Source organism: Phoca vitulina, unplaced genomic scaffold, assembly GCF_004348235.1.
Source record: "Phoca vitulina isolate PV1807 unplaced genomic scaffold, GSC_HSeal_1.0 scaffold12, whole genome shotgun sequence".
NCBI lineage: Eukaryota > Metazoa > Chordata > Mammalia > Carnivora > Phocidae > Phoca > Phoca vitulina.
In genome coordinates this window covers 11,071,665-11,088,189 of record NW_022589715.1, presented here as the reverse complement: position 1 = coordinate 11,088,189, position 16,525 = coordinate 11,071,665, and the positions used below count along the sequence as shown (strand labels likewise).

Here is a 16,525-nt window from a genome sequence, read left to right as displayed (position 1 = left end):
AAGAAAAATTAAATAGCTTACCTAGTACGGCAAAGATCAGAGTATTTGTAAAGTGCCTGTATAAAGAAAATTTCACTGTGTTCTTTCTTAGCCTTAGAGTCTTCATAGTTTGCGCCAAACTTATAAATATGTGCAAAAAGTTAAGGAAAAACATTTTAAATACAAACAAAGTTTGTACAATACAAAGTTTAAAAACAAAATAAGAATCTCCTACATTTCTAAAATTAGTACTGCTAAATATAGTTCCTATAAAAACAGAAAAAATATTATTTTAGCCAATATTATATGATTATGATACTGATTTTATCGCAGATTTTGTTTTGCAATTTACCATTGTCTGAACTACATAAACTTTGAGGAAGACAACAAGCAAGAAGCCCTATGTTCTCCTTCAATGTCAAGCTCCCAAAACATAGGATACAGCAGTATATACACTAAAAAACGAGCCACCTTAGGCCAGACACTCTTAACAGATCACATTATGACATGCCCTTAGGCTTGTGCTTTTTGTCTCTGTTTCTTTCTTATTTTCTTCTTTCCAGTCTACTCTCTTTTTATCCTCTGAATGACCATAATTAAGAAGGGAGGTCAACAGGGGCGCCTGGGTGGCTCAGTCGTTAAGCATCTGCCTTCGGCTCAGGTCATGATCCCAGGGTCCTGGGATTGAGCCCCACATCAGGCTCCCTGCTCGGCGGGAAGCCTGCTTCGTCCTTTCCCACTCCCCCTGCTTGTGTTCCTTCTCTCACTGTGTCTCTCTCTGTCAAATAAATAAATAAAATCTTAAAAAAAAAAAAAGAAAAAAGAAGGGAGGTCATCTATTAAATTCCAATATATAAATTGAAAAATGAAATACGTTAAATAAAACAAATCTGGACTTAGGTAAGGAGAAACTTCATTCAAAAAATTACTGCAACAGGCAGAGGAGGCTTATTGCCATGGGGAGGATGTTCCAACTCTAAGAGCTGCAAGAGTCCCACAGGTCAGGCCAGACAGGGCTTTGATTTTGTAGGGAGGGGTAAACAAGACTAGAAAGCAGGTGTGGGGAAGTGGGTGGCATGACTGGACAGCTGCTCAGGGAACGACTTTCCCTGAGGTGTGCAGATTCTCGAGAGGGGCCACTGAGAAGGGCTGTGGTGGATGAAAGCTCAGGGACCTAGGGAGGGAGACTGCTTAGTCTGGCCCAGGCTGGCGTTCTGGCCAGATTGGTCAGCACGTACACAGGTCTGTGTCTGGCCTTGTCATAGGTAACAAGGGGGCATCTGGGAGTCTCATGTAAGTCCTATGGGACTTATGTCTCATGTAAGTCCTTTGAAGTAAGCCTTTCCCCGGAACACAAAGGGTGGAGGTTTTCTTAACCATGACTGTTTTCCAGGAGCACAGGGATCAGGTAAAGCTCAACACTGTCATGTATGAAGAAGCAAAAAGAGGCTTCTCCACTGACACCTTGGCAGTGAAGCTGGGACTCAAGCCAGAGCACTCTTTGTAAATGGGAGTTGCTTCCTCTGGAGCATACCATCAAGCTTTGTTCATGAACCGTATACTGAACATAACAGAGCGGAGCAAGAGACTGGAAGTGGCAAACTTTAGATTTATGCCTATTTTAAATTCCAAATACTTCATGAATCAGAAACTTCATGGTAGTACTCAAATTACCAAAACTGCTATTCAGTCTTCCTAAATGACCAGTGAGTTACAAAAGAAGATCAATTTCTAAAATAACACAATTCAACCAATTAAGGCTACTGTCAGAATTTACAGAACAGTAAATATACTGTATTCTTTTAACATTATCAAGACAAACGCTTTTAAAAAATTCTTGACTAAAATGAATTTTCTATGTTAAAAATATGGTCACATTGAATAATTCAAAAGTATTTCTGAGAAGTTGAGGAATAAAAAGATCAAAAGCAAATTCAAAACTGCCTAAACCTCCACTTACCAAGACACTGTTAAATTTAAGTAAAGCTTAAATCATTTCTCCCTTTAAAGGAAAGTGGTTACGAAAGCAAACAGGCCCAGTTATCCTTAGGTGAGAAGCAACGGGAACGTGTTGCTGCAGTAGGAAAAGGATATCCACCAGCACAAGCCAGAGTCAAGAAGAGAGAGAGGGAGACTGGCCAGAAGCACAAGATCAGAGTCATTTGCCTGCAGCAAAACAGCAAAAAATTAAAATAAGCAGAAAAAAAGAGGAAGAGGGCTTCATGAGAAAAGCAATGGCTTTGAATTTTTCAACTTATTTCTTCTTTCCTTGAGAACCAGATTCTTACAGGATAGCTGTGTTAGGTTCATCAAAGCAAAGGAAGCAGGGTCATTACACAAGCACTAGGTTCTGTATATATGTAGACCTGCTTCTTTTGCTTGCCATTTGTAATCATTTAAGAAATCTACTCTTCCTGTACAGAAAATGCAGACTTCTCATTTCAGTAAAGAAAACTGCCAAATAACCATCTGAAAGCAAACATAGGAAATTCAGGTTCAAGCTGAAATGGGTACTAAGTTTTCTTTCTCTCACCATGAAACACTAACCAAGATAATTTTAATTTCTGGATTTCTTTATGACTTTTATTTCTAACACCTTTATTAAAAGTATTAATCATTAAGCAAACTCAATCTTTTCCCTTGTTTTCCTTATCTCCCCACTCCAATTTGGCTCATTGTATGTTGGAACAGACCCCAAAGTCAACGCTGTCCATAAAGGTGATAAATTACCCTCATTCAAATCCAGATGGAATTGGGCCTTTAGAGCTGCTTGTCTTTGGAATTTTCTGCCAAGCTGCATTACTGGTTTTCCCAGTGAACTACCTTGTGCATGGTTAAGAACAAGAAATCTTTGAAATACGTATCTGTAAATTACCAGGGTAAAAGATAATACAGATTTTTAAAAATGCCATGTCTATAGCTCAATTAGTTGACTGAAGAACATACTTGCTAACTTATTAAAGGCTCCAAGCATATATAATTTTGGAGACAAGACAATTCCAAATTAAGCAGATATCCTAAGCTCACTTTGTAAATGCACAATGACAGAAGGGAAGAAGTTAAGATCTGGAGCTGGCAATGCTGAGACTAACAGCTAGGTTCCCCGGCACCGCCTGCCGACCCTGATGCCAGGTATGTTCATCCTGCCTGCCCCTTCTCCTCAGGCCAGCTAAGCATCCCTAACAAGTGATGGGGCTGCAGCAGAACAGGTACCATGGCCCCTGGGGATGAGCTCTCATGGCCAGAGCACTGGTCATGGGCAGAACTGAGGACTGTAGTTGACCTTTTCAACAGCTCAATGTCTTTAAATGTGTTTTCATGTGGAAAACATAAAAATTATACTACAATAAGATTAGTATCATTCTTGGAAAAGATAAGATGTATTTAACTATAATTTCTTTCAACAAACTTGGATTCTAAACTAGTATCTTCGACCAGAAGTAGAACAGATTTTTAAGCAAGTTTGGTCAGAAACAACTCTTTAAATCAGGTGTTATTTCTTAACTAGATACTCTTCAGACAGTAGGGAATCCATGGATATAATTTTGAAGGCTTTTAAATGCCCCACTGCAGGCAACACTTTTGTGGGGTGTGTGTTTCTATCTTGTAAAAAGAGGCTCCCCAGCTTTCATTCGACTTTCAAGGGCATCTTTGGTCCCAAGACCCAAACAAGGCTAAGAACCACTGCTTTAGAGAGAAGGGATGGTAAATTAAAAGGCTTTTTTCTTTGGTTTTTAACTTGGAAGCATACTAAAAATTCACAAAGAGGGAGTTTAAAGAGCAGACAGACTGGGTTTCGGAGAAACCACCCACAGGGGGCTGAGAAAGGGCCATGTCTATTAGTGTGCCTGCAGAAAGGGGTGCTTCCTTGCAGAGGAGGAACAGAGACAACCTGAAGCCCTCTCTGGCCTCCCTGTGAGAGATAAAGATGAGGAAATGGAAAGGAATTACAAAGAAACAAAAGAACGTTTAATATTAAAAGCAAAAAGACAAGTATCGAAGACAGTGGAAACAAAAAAAACTTGGTAAAAAAATCTATCTAGAGAAAAGAGTTTCAAAGAGGATGTAAATGCAGAAGAAAGAGATAAAAATAATGTTCTGGGATATGCATAACACTGCATTCTGCTCTGACCAGGTCACAGTTTCTTTAGAGTTCCTCCCATTTCCACGAATGCATATTTGAGGGTTCTGCCTCGGAGTTAAAAAGAATGGAATTTCCCAGACTCCACTGAAGTCACTGAAGCAGTGAGGAGCGTCCTCAAGGATGGGTTACCATGCATCTAAAACTTCTCCTGCTGTAACATGGCTTCTGTCCCACCAGCATCACTGAGCCTGCTCTCCTGCTGTCCCATTTGTGACCTCTGGAATGACCAAAGCCAGGTGCACCTTGGCAGTTCATCTCTCTGTAGTACTGGTCACTATTGACCACCCTTCCTTACCAAAGCTTCACCCCAGGACAATTTCTGGGTTCTTCTACTTCCCTTCACCCTGGTGTTCCTTTCATGCACATTTCCACCCCCACTGGGCACCATCCTGGTCCTTTCCTCTCTCTGGTCTACATGTTCTTGGCTTGCTTCCATGGGCTGCGACCTACTCTCACACGAAGATGACCTCCAACCTTCACCATTCCAATTCCTCTTACAAACCCTGACTGGGATTTCCAACTCTCTACTTAACACTAATGCCCTAGGCAGCTCACACTTCATCCATTATGGTCCCTTCCCTAAGTTCATTGCCTTGGGGATGGCAACACTGTCCCCAGCCACCCAAATGAGACAGCAAGACCTTTCTGGAGCTCTCTCCCTTCTTTTCCCACCCATTTCTACTAAGTCTATCATCTGGAGTCTTTTTTTCATTCCCTCTGCCCTATTTTTAACCTCACCATCTCTTTTTTGGACTACTGCAAATGACTCTTTACCAGACTTCCTATCTCTAGGTTCTAGACTTTCCTTTTCCAGGTCATTTTTATATTTTTATTTTTATATGATTTTAAATAATTTCTACACCCAACGTGGGGTATGGACTTAAAACCCTGAGATCAAGAGTTGCATGCTCTTGGGGGCACCTGGGTGGCTCAGTTGGTTAAGCATCTGCCTTCGGCTCAGGTCGTGATCCTAGGGTCCTGGAATCAAGCCCTGCATCAGGCTCCCTGCTCAGTGGGGAGCCTGTTTCTCCCTCTGCCCCTCCCCCTGCTTGTGCGCTCTGTCAGATAGATAGATAAAATCTTAAAAAAAAAAAAAAAAAAAAAAAGAGTTGCACACTCTTCCAGCTGAGTCAGCCAGGTGCCCCTTCCAGGTCATTTTTAAACGTCATTCTTGGGTTCTTTCTAACACAGATTTCACCATGCTACTCACCTGTGCAGCTTTCATTCCCCTTTCCTTTCTCCCTGCAGAAGGAACTTGAGACTCTTGAGCACGTCATTCTATCTTTCCCTTCTGGTCCCACCTTCCATGATTCTCCCACATATGTCCACTTACAGGCAAGCTACTCTGGGACATTCTATCACTGCACCCGTATTTTCACGCTTCCCCTCAATTCTTCCCAGGATGCCTTTTCCCCAATTCTTTCCCCAGTTAACCTCATCTGTCCTCTCGGTCACAATTTATTTATTTATTTATTTATTTATTTTTTTTTTTTAAAGATTTTATTTATTTATTTGAGAGAGAGAGAGCATGAGGGGGGGAGGGTCAGAGGGAGAAGCAGACTCCCCGCCGAGCAGGGAGCCTGATGTGGGACTCGATCCGGGGACTCCAGGATCATGACCTGAGCCGAAGGCAGTCGCTTAACCAACTGAGCCACCCAGGCGCCCTCTCGGTCACAATTTAATGTCACCATCTCTGTGAAGTCTTTCCTGATTTTTGCACTAGAATTACTTTCTCTTTCCTCTGTTTGCATAGCACCTCTTTAAAATGGCAATTTCTATTGCTATTATTGCTCCTAGTTATATGTTTGTCTTCCCTCCCAGAGTGTGAATTCCTTAAAGGCAGGGACAATACCTTTTTCTTCTCTGCCTCCTAAGCATGGGGCACACAGTAAGTACTTAAGTTTGCTGAACTAACAGAAAAAATAAAGATATTCTTTGTTTGGGGAACTATTGCTTTTTCACCTTCAACTAAATTCCTATACTGAGGTTAAAAATAATGTATACCTATTATTTCTTTCTATTATTATAAATACAAACTGAAAGTAATCTGATTTTAATGATACAACAAACTACTTTAGGACATAGTAAAGGATATAAACCATATAAAAATGGAGTCAATAACTGCCAAAATAATGTCACCAAAAATAACAGCTAAATGGTTAGAACCCTGAAAGATAAAAATAGGGGATAAAACCTGAATGTAAACGTTTCATTATATTATAGAAATTATATGAAAAAGAAAAACAATTTAGCTCATCTCATCACTTTACAAAAGCCACATAAAATTTTTATTCCTAATAAAATTGTGTCTAAGCTCATGGAAATTTTTGTTTTGGCAGCAACAGATGTTAGCTTGTCATCTACCTGTTCAATTACAATGTAAAATTGTATTATGGAATGGCAAATAAAATGTGTCATGTCCCCAGCCCCACTTAGGTCAATTTCAATCTCTCCCCTCTCCACACCAAACCTACCACCAGGGCCACTAATGAAATGGACTCCTGATCTCTCCTACTACCTGTGAAGGGACATGGAAAAAAAAAAAGGAAGTGTGGAATGGTAAAAACAAACCATAGGTGAGACACTTTAATTACAAGTTGACAGAAAATCATATTTAAAAGTTATACTGAAGACATTGGCTATGTAAAATTTTAAAGAAATACAATGTATATACCATATCTGCATGTGGGATATTTATCTTTTTTCTTTCTAGCAAAGACTAGTTCCTGTAAATTATATACATAAATGCAAAGCTCTTCACTAGTCTAAAAATAAGAATAAATGTACCTTTCAAAGAGTCAAAGATGGAAAGAGCAGGTGTATCTAATACAGAAGGCAGATGTATCAAAGATAATAGAAAGAAGAACGAGGCTTTTAACAAATTGAACAAATGGCCTGCTTCAAGATCAAAATATGTGAAGTAAACTTAATTGGCAACATAAGATCATTCACTCTGTGCAGTGATCTGATTTACACATCCAGTCCAAAAGATATTTTGGGTAAAAATTACTAGGTTCTTTGAATCAAGCAAAATATAATAAGCTGCTTAATCACTCAGTCGTCAGCCATATTATTAAGAAAAACGGAGAGCTAGAAATCTAGGGGTTTTCCCAGATATAAATGTTCTGCCTCTTCTTAGAGAGTGAAGTATTTGCTGCCTACATCACCTGAGTCATTTCCCCATGGACACTACCTTCTCATGGTTCTTGCAAGAATGGAGTCTGCTGAATCCCCAAACACTGAGTCCACAAGAGTCAGAGAATACTTATAACCAAATGAGACTTAAGAGTGATGAGATGTAATGTCTGCATGTGTGAAGGATACAGTTAATTCTGTTCACTTCCACATGTTTAGACCATGGGTTAAGGAAGAAATGAATGTGTTCAGACTGTATAATGACAAAGACAAATGTTCTTTATAAAGAATAACCATGAGCATTTTTGAGATAGAGCTAATTCCTGGGATGACATCAAGTGGTGCCTTCATAATCGGTCATATTTTAAGAAGTGCTCTGTCTGGACTTCTACTACTTTCAGGAAGTATTTAAAAAGGGAAATATTCCATAGGGGAAAAAAAAAAAAAGCTCAAATTGGGCCTTTTTCATAAATGTCCTGTCTTTAAAAATTCATCTCAGGAGATGTAAAGTAAAATCCTATTTCATAGCAACAACAAAAAGGGATGAAGTGGAAACATGTGGCTTTTACCCCAATAACTCTCATCACGCCTTCAATAGCTGCGAAGATAAAGTAAAGAATCCCCAGTCCGACCACCCGGTGCATGACTGTTCCTAAACGGGGCCTGGAATGAGGAAGAGGAAACAGAAAAAAAGAAAAAGAAAAAGCACCGGTAAGTAAAATGCATCTGAATACAGTAACTGATCCCATTTCCAACACAGAGAAGTTATTATCTAATCAAATCAGTCTGCCCCCCCCCCCCATCCGGCCTCTGCTTCCTCGGGTTTAAAAAATAGCCTCTTTTCCAGGAACAGGGCAGAAACAGGCTCAGGAGAAATGGGCCTCCTTCTCTAGAACTAGAAGCTGTACTGATGCCCATGAAGCAACACGTTGAGACCACCCAGGTGCCAGAGGATTAGCATTAACACAAGTACTCATTGCACCGGATGGAAGAGTAGCCTGAGGAAACCTAGGAGGCTAAGTGCCAACTTCTAAGTGTCACTGGCAGAAACAGTAACTTAATTCTTTCATGAACATTAATTAAAAACTGTTCTGGGATACGTTTGTTAGAGATAATCCACTGATTTTCTGACTTGGGCAGAAAAAGAACAGGAGTATTAGGAGATCGAATTCTATTCCCTTTCTTCTCTCAATGTCCAAAACAAGAGTGCTAACACACTGTAGTTTCCATTCTTTACACTGGAAAGAATTAAAATAACATTTTTGATTCTTAAAAATATCAATGATTTGGGAAAATGCAAAGGCAGTAATTTTTGTGATGAGTAATTTGAAAACAGAACTGAAATTTCATGAAATTTGCAAATCTATAGCACAAACGTTTCAGCTCAAAAACCCTCTTGCCAGAGTGATTAGGAAAAAAATTGATTTTAGAAAAATACTTAATGTAGTCACTTTAAAACAAAATCTAACTAAAAATTAAACTAATATCCACAGCTTATATTGAAGACTGTATCTGATTTAGTTCATCTAAATTCTGACTCATTACAGCCCCTAACTGGAACCTTCCAACAGCCAGAACCATGAGTGCTCTGAAGTTTGTAACTAGAATTATGAGGTACAAGATTCCACATGAGGACTCTGTGTTTTGTATACTGTATTAAGGCCAAAAACAAACAAACCTCCCAAGACCCCAAAAAGCACTTGAGAAGGAATCTTAATAAATACCCAGTGGAAAAAAGGTTTCCTGGCTAAAATCTTGCTAACTACACCAATCTCAAGCTCACAAGCACATGTATGTGCATTCAGCGCATATTCACTGAGTGCCTACTATGTGCCAGGGACCGTGCTGGGCCTTAAGAAGCAACAGGACACAAGATAGGCAAAGCTTCTACTCCAAGTGGGGGCAAGACAACAACTCCTAACATATGCATCAAGCGGTGCTCTGAAAGGGGTGAGGATCAGAGTGACCGAGGGTGTGCACCACACTGGGAATTCCAACAGCACTAGCCTCTCTGGGAGAGGATGGTGAGCAGAGACAAGAGTGAGGAAGCAGGGCGCCTGAGTGGCTCAGTCATTAAGCGTCTGCCTTCAGCTCAGGTCATGATCCTAGGGTCCTGGGATCGAGCCCCGCGTCGGGCTCCCTGCTCTGCGGGAAGCCTGCTTCTCCCTCTCCCACTCCCGCTGCTTGTGTTCCATCTCTCGCTCTTGCTGTCTCTCTGTCAAATAAATAAATAAAATCTTAAAAAAAAAAAAGAGTGAGGAAGCAAACCACGCCTGGGATCTGGGGGGAAGACGCTTACAGGCAGAAGCCTTTATGGCACTGTGGGGAAGTGTCTGTTGTGTTTAAGGAACAGCAACAGCAAGAAAGCCAGCAGGACAGAGCAGAGTGTTCAAAAAGGAAGAGCAGCAAGAGGTGAGATCAGCCATCTAAAAAACCACAGAAGGGAATTGGATTTATTGAGCGAGATGAGCAGAAAAGTAATGAGATCTTAGTTACATTTAAAAAGGATCATCTTGGCTGCTGCTGTCTGAAAAGACTGACAGACCAGGGCAGATGCAGGGAAACCAGTTAGGAGGGTACTGAAGTCGTCCAGGGAGAGAAGATGGTGTTTGGACCCAGGGTGGTGGCTGTGGAAGGGAGGGGTGGGTTCACTCTGGATGTGTCCTGACGTTAGAGCCAAGAAACTGGATGAACGTGCCCCAGGGGTGCGAGTCGCTGGAACAGAGGTCTGGGGCCTGAGCCTGGGGCACTTCAGTGCTGGAGCTCAGGAAGACAGAGTCTAGCAGGGGGGCTGGGAGGAGCGGCCAGGGCTCCAAGACTCAAGCTGCCACAGGGCCCTTGCACAAAGCCTGAGCAAGGCCATGTGGTTTGGCAACAGAGGTCCAGGTGATTGACAAGAGCAGTCTCGATGGAGGAGTGGAGGCAAAACCTCACTAGGGTATGTTCAGAAGAAAATGAGGGAAGAAAATGAGGGAAAATAAGGTCCTCTAGACCTTATGGCAACCAACTGGCAACCACAGACAATGCATCTGAGAAATGATGCTGCACAGGGATGAAGAGAAATGAAGGAGAAGCAGAGGAGAGGGCCGGCTGGGATGGAGGGTGATTTGCTTTGGAAGATGACCGAAGTGACAGCATGCTGTTGGCAGCGACGCAGCTCAGGAAAACTGATGACCCCGGAGGAAACAGAGCCGGCTGCTCTGACACATGAGAGGTAATGGCATCCAGAGCACGAGGGCAGGAGCAGGACTTAACCATTGCCTTTCAAGAGGAGGAAAACGCTATATGTGGTCCAGAATGGGGGGAATGGTACAGATTTGGTGGCAGGAATGCAATGAATTCCCTTCTGATGGCTTCCATTTCCTCGGGGAGAAAAGAACCAAGATCAGCTAAGATGGAGGTGGGTAGGAGGGGAGAGAAGGGGGTAAAATAGTGTTCTGTAGAGTGGGAAAAGGACCATCAACTGGCAAGAGGATCTAGAAACTGCGAGGGGCATTAAGGGCGCACTTAAAGTTCTGGGTCATGAAGGGAAATGAGCCTGCACTGTGGTCAGGCAGATTCTTCTGCTTGGGTACGAGCCTGAGGCTCAAGGGAGGCTGACAAAGAGAAAGGCAGAGGGCTTCAGGTGTATGCAGATATTCAGCACTCTGCAGGATCGATGGAAGGTGGCAGGATCAAAAGGCCAGAAGCCACACTAGGGTCAAAGAATGAAGTGGGCTGATCTATTGGGAAAAGTAAATGGCAAACAGAGAAGGTGACAGGTGAAAAGAGGATTAACATTTGCAATGATAAAGAGGGTACAGTTAAATATAATAATAAAGTCTAGAAAGTGGCAGTGGGAATCGGTAACTGAGGTGAGGGACAGGTGAGAGCAGCCGAGGTGGGGAGATCGAGATCCAGTTACTCACAGGATCTGAAATCACAGGGAATTCCGACACAGGAAGTGTTGAGAAAGACAGAGAAGCAAGTACTCGGAGAGTTAAGGGATGAGGGGAGAAATCTGGAACTTGAAAGGCAACTGCGGTAAGAAGATATAGCAGGTGATCCAGTCTGGAAGCTTGAGCTTCTGGGAACTGGAGAGTTTTAAAGAAGGAAGAACAACGGTCCAAACAAAGGGGCAGTGAGGATAAAGAGGACAAGCTCTTCCATGGTCATTCCCAGTGACTCACGGGCATGGGAGAGAAAAGATGGAGCCTCAGAGGGTCTAGAAGAAGTAGGGTCCTCACTGGACAGCCAGGTTTTAGTCTGAAATCTGCTGACCTGGTGTTTAGTCCTCTCTCCCTTACAATACTCAAATACAATCGTAAAAACATAACTTGGGGCGCCTGGGTGGCTTAGTTGGTTGAGCATCCGACTCTTGATCTCAGCTCAGGTCTTGATCATGAGGTCATGGGTTCAAGCCCCATGTGGGGCTCCACGCATGGTGCTCCATGCTCCATAAAAAGCATAACTATATGTCTAGGAAAGAGAAAATGGTTTGAACTTTAAGAATCATTTAAAATTTTCCTATCCTTAAAGTTGATTGCTTATTCATCTAACTATAAAAAGCCACTGGAATTCAAATTCAAGATCTTTGAGACAATGTAAAGTGATCAGCACCTGGAAATGCCTTAAAAACACGTTCTTGCAGGTATTTCCCTATGGGGTTTGTATGATCATACTGAGAAGTGTCCAGTCTCACAGAATCATAATGTAGATGGGAGGAGTCACAAGACTGAAAGCTCAGTATCTTTCCAACACGCCAATACTTACTTCACAATGCCATAGCCCAAGCTCACAATGATCACAAGGAGGCGAGCCAATGTCCTCTTCACCGCAGATATCAACTCTGCAAATATCAATAAACCTTGGGCTGAGGGAAGGAAAGAAAAGAAATCATTCTGTGTACATCTAGAGGCCTACCACCAAAATTCTAAATATGTACTGTGTGTAACTACACATTTGGACCTCAGCTGAGTTAGCCATATTTGCTTTAAAGGTCATCTAATCCAACTGATGCTTCAAAACCTCAGTGGAGGGGAACCTGTTACTTCCTGTAGAATTCACCCCGTATTTGCTATCTCTATTGGGCACAGCTTGCTTATATCAATCTAAAAGCTGTCTCCCTCAATTTCCCTGTTCTTTTTCTTCCTCTTGAGATGACAAAGAACTATACCCCTCTTTCTGTCTTGTAAATATTTGAAAAACATAAGGTCCTCTAGAGTTTTCTTTTCTCCAGGATGCCTTCATCATTTACTCACTTATGCTCCTACTGTGTGGCTATAACAGGAAAAGAGACACCATGATCACTGCCCTCATGAAGATTATAATCTGGTTAGGACAAGTAAGTAGACAGAACTCAGCATGGTGAGCCCTAGAGGCAATATAGTATCTCCCAGGACTATGAGGGAGCCGAGCCAACCCAATCCACACTTGAGGGAGGCACAAGTGGGTTAAAAGTAACATTTAAATCAGGATTTGAAGGCCTAGTAAAAATTAACTATTGGGGGAAATAAAGGGGAAAGGAAAATTAATGGTACATGAAGAGGCATGGAGGAGAAAAGAGGAAAAGTAAAATACACTGCAAGAAGTCAAAGTTCAGTGTGTCTGTAGCACAGTGTAATGAGGGATTTCAAGAAGAGGTGGTGAGAGAGGCAGGGACAATCACGTAGGGTTTTCAGGCCATGTTATGAGTCTGGATTTTATGCTAAGGGCAGTGGGAAGTCAATGACAGTAAACAAGGAGTAAAAAAGGAATTGATAAACTATAGCCCATAGGCCAAATCTGGCCCTACATCTGCCTTTGTAAATAAAGTTTTATTGGAACACAGCCATGCCCATTTGTTTACATGTTGACTGTGGCTGCTTTTGTGCTACAATGGCAGGTGACTAGTTGAAACAGAGACTGATGGCCTGTAAAGCCAAAAATATTTACTATCTGGCCTTTGCAAAAGAAGTTTGCTGACTCTTGGAATAAAACTGACAGCTTTATTTTATCAAGATTGCTCTACTTAATGGCTTGGAGAGGAACTAGGCTACAGTCAAGGAAAATGCTCAGGAGGCTATTCCAGAAATGCAGGTAAGAGATGATGAGAGCACAGTGCTGGCAGTGAAGATGGAGACAACCAGAAAGACATTCAGAAACCAGTAGTGAATCCACCTACTTATTCTTGTTTTCAGCTCACAATTCACCAACTTATGCACAAGGAATCATAAGAGACCTTGTCAAATGCCTTGTAGACAGATATGGAACTAGAGGGAGAGGAAGAGGGTGGCAAGAGGATGGCGCCAAGGCTGACTGGCTCGGCCATCCACTAACAGGAATATCTGGAGGAGCATGAGGTTTGGACTAGAGTGAATCAAGTACAAGGGCAGAAAAGGTGAGTTCCTTTTCTGCCATACAGAGACTGAGAAGTCTGCAAGGCATTCAGAAGATGGTTAGCAGGTGACCACCTACTAGGTCTGTAGCTCAGGACAGACACCTGGCCAGGAGGTTAAGCTTCAGGAGGAACACAATGGATGAGCTCTCCAAGACAGAGGAATGTGAAGAGGTTTAGGATGACAAATGTTCAAGGGTGGTGTGTTTTCAAATTCCTTCATGAGCTGCTCAGTCTGGACTATTTCCCTGTTGGAGGAAAGTGATTATACAACCTTCCTGGTACAGCTGGACCTGCAAAACAGGAATCTCAGTCTTCACTGCTAGTCCTCCTGCTGTTACCTAAGGTTGTAGGAGCTAGTGGGAGGCAACCACCCTGTAATTGCCTATGCTGAATTTATTCTTCATCAGCTTCAACCTTTAAATTCTTTTAAAAAGTTTCCCACTTGTATTTTTGTATTTGTACTTCAACCCCAAGTTCAAGGTCTTGCCTATTAAGTTTCACCTTTCCATTCAGGATACCAAAACTCTTTGATCCTTCAAAGACCTCCAAGTGAGAAGGGTCCATCTAAAATTATTGTCTATACCCCCAGTATTAACAACTCTGCAACATCACATTGTCCACAAAATTTTAGCGAATGCTCTCTACAGATGCATAGGTCTGCAATGAACGTTAAGTGAATAATAAGGATAAACCAGCAACAAGGTCTGAAACCTGAGACAGACATCATTCAAAACCTCCTTCTAACCTGGGGCGCCTGGGTGGCTCAGTTGGTTAAGCGACTGCCTTTGGCTCAGGTCATGATCCTGGAGTCCCGGGATCGAGTCCCACATCGGGCTCCCTGCTCAGCGGGGAGTCTGCTTCACCCTCTGACTGTCTCCCCTCTCATGCTCTCTCAAATAAATAAATAAAATCTTTAAAAAAAACAAAAACAAAACAAAAAAAAACCTCCTTCTAACCCAGTGGTTCTCAATCCTAGATGCACACTACAATCACATGGGAAGCCTCTCAACAGAACCAATTCTTAGGTATGCCAATCTCTGGCACTGGTATTGTTTTATTTATTTTTTTAGTAAGAGACTCTTTTTTTTTTTTTTTTAAGATTTTATTCATTTATTTGACAGAGAGAGAGACAGTGAGAGAGGGAATACAAGCGGGGGAGTGGGAGAGGGAGAAGCAGGCTCCCTGCCGAGCAGGGAGACCAATGTGGGGCTCGATCCCAGGACCCCGGGATCATGACCTGAGCCGAAGGCAGACGCCTAACGACTGAGCCACCCAGGTGCCCCGCTAGTATTGTTTCAAAGTTCTTCAGTGATGCTTATGTGCAACCAGGGATGAGAACCATTGCTCCAGACCAGTGCTGTCCAATAGAAGTTTCTGGGATGATGGAAATTTCTACATCTATGCTGTCCAATAAAGTAATCACCGGCCACATGTGGAAACTGAGCATTTGAAATGCAGCTAGGACAACTGAGGAAGTGAACTGCTAATTTAATTTTACTTAAACAGCCAGATGTGGCTTGTAGCTACCACACTGGACAACACAGCTCTATACTGACAAGGCTGCTGGGTGGTTACGTGCACGAGCCCTCCAGACATGGTTGCACAACCAGTTTTCAGCTCACATTTCTCCACCTTGTCCACAAGAAATCACAGCTGTCAAATACCTTGAAGAAGTCCAGATATACTAAATTTAGAAGCACAAAAGAAGTCAATCTGACATGACCTACTCTTAAGGTCCCCATGTTGGATCCTAACAATCACCGTTTCCTGTCCCTGCAGTACTTTTTTTAAAGTCTATCTTTCCAGGATCAGGGCTCAGCAAGACAGCCTGGGTTACAGACTTCATTCCCACTTGGGAAAATCGGGAACAGCAGCAGCCATGCCGTCTTCTGGCGCCTTCCTTTTCACAGGACTCCTCAAAGACACCGACAGCAGCCTGTGGTTTCTCTTCCAAGGCTTTCTCGTGTCATCTCAGACACAGGGCTTAAAGTCCCTGAGGGTGGCAAGTGGCCTCTCATCCCTTCATGTATCTTAGGCTGCTGCTGCTCCTCACTGACGTTCAGGCCACCCTCCGCCCTCCCTAGACAAGAGATGATCACCACTAAAAGCAAAGCTCAACTGCCTTACTTGACATTCGAGAATGCTCTCCTGGCGAACCATGAGCAGCAGCTTCACCCCTCCTTCATTATTTGGTTTAGAGCAAGTGTGCGAGCGCGCGTGCACACACACAAATATCACTAAAACCTCTCATAGTGTAATAAGACCTCTAATATGCCTCCCTGGATATTTGTCCTTTCTTTCTTCTCTTGTACATATCCTTTCATTTTGGGAAATTATAAACATTTCCCAATATAAAGAAAGCAGTATAATCAACTCCCATGTATCCAATACTCAGCTTCAGTAATTATCAACATTATGCCAAATCAGTTTCATCTATATTCCAACTCACTCTTCTTTTTTTTCCTGGAGTATTACAAAAATAAATAGCAGACATAACCGCACCCTATGAAAATCTGTACAAAGATCATTTTAATGGATCGCTCGGAAGCACACTCCTGAGAGCTTTCAACCCTTTTGAGCTACCTCCCTTTCCAAAGCTTTGGTGATGCAACTGTACCTTTACTTCTCTGGCCTTTTTGCACGCTACCTTCTAGAAATCTGGGTGACACATCTGAGATGCCCAGCTTCCTGCCCTCCCTGTGTAAACCGTGAGGGGCCTTCAATGGTCACGTGAAGTTCTCCGTGAGAGTGAGGAGACCGAGAACGCCAGATGGCTGCAGGCACCATCCATCCCCACACTACTGAATTTACTCCCTGGGATCAAATTTTCCTTCTTTTGTGGAGGAGAAAAGAGAAGAAAGAGTATGGGGAAAACACAGAGAAATATGTTAAAAGGATTAGTAGCACTG

At 42.4% G+C, this 16,525-nt stretch overlaps 1 protein-coding gene across 4 annotated transcripts in view; it reads right to left on the bottom strand.

Moving 5' to 3' along the window:
- TMEM87B (transmembrane protein 87B) overlaps window positions 1-16,525 on the bottom strand; it is a 50,295-nt gene that overhangs the window by 17,136 nt on the left and 16,634 nt on the right. For 2 of the 4 annotated variants that reach the window (XM_032410472.1, XM_032410470.1), the window contains exons 9-12: window positions 12,011-12,110; window positions 7,828-7,921; window positions 2,074-2,145; window positions 22-130 (exon numbers count right to left, since the gene is read on the bottom strand). In XM_032410472.1, coding sequence (XP_032266363.1) covers window positions 22-130; window positions 2,074-2,145; window positions 7,828-7,921; window positions 12,011-12,110 — 375 coding nt within the window. Of the gene's footprint in view, window positions 1-21; window positions 131-2,073; window positions 2,146-6,218; window positions 6,291-7,827; window positions 7,922-12,010; window positions 12,111-16,525 lie in introns of all 4 variants that reach the window. The other 2 variants (XM_032410473.1, XM_032410471.1) reach the window with 2 other exon arrangements.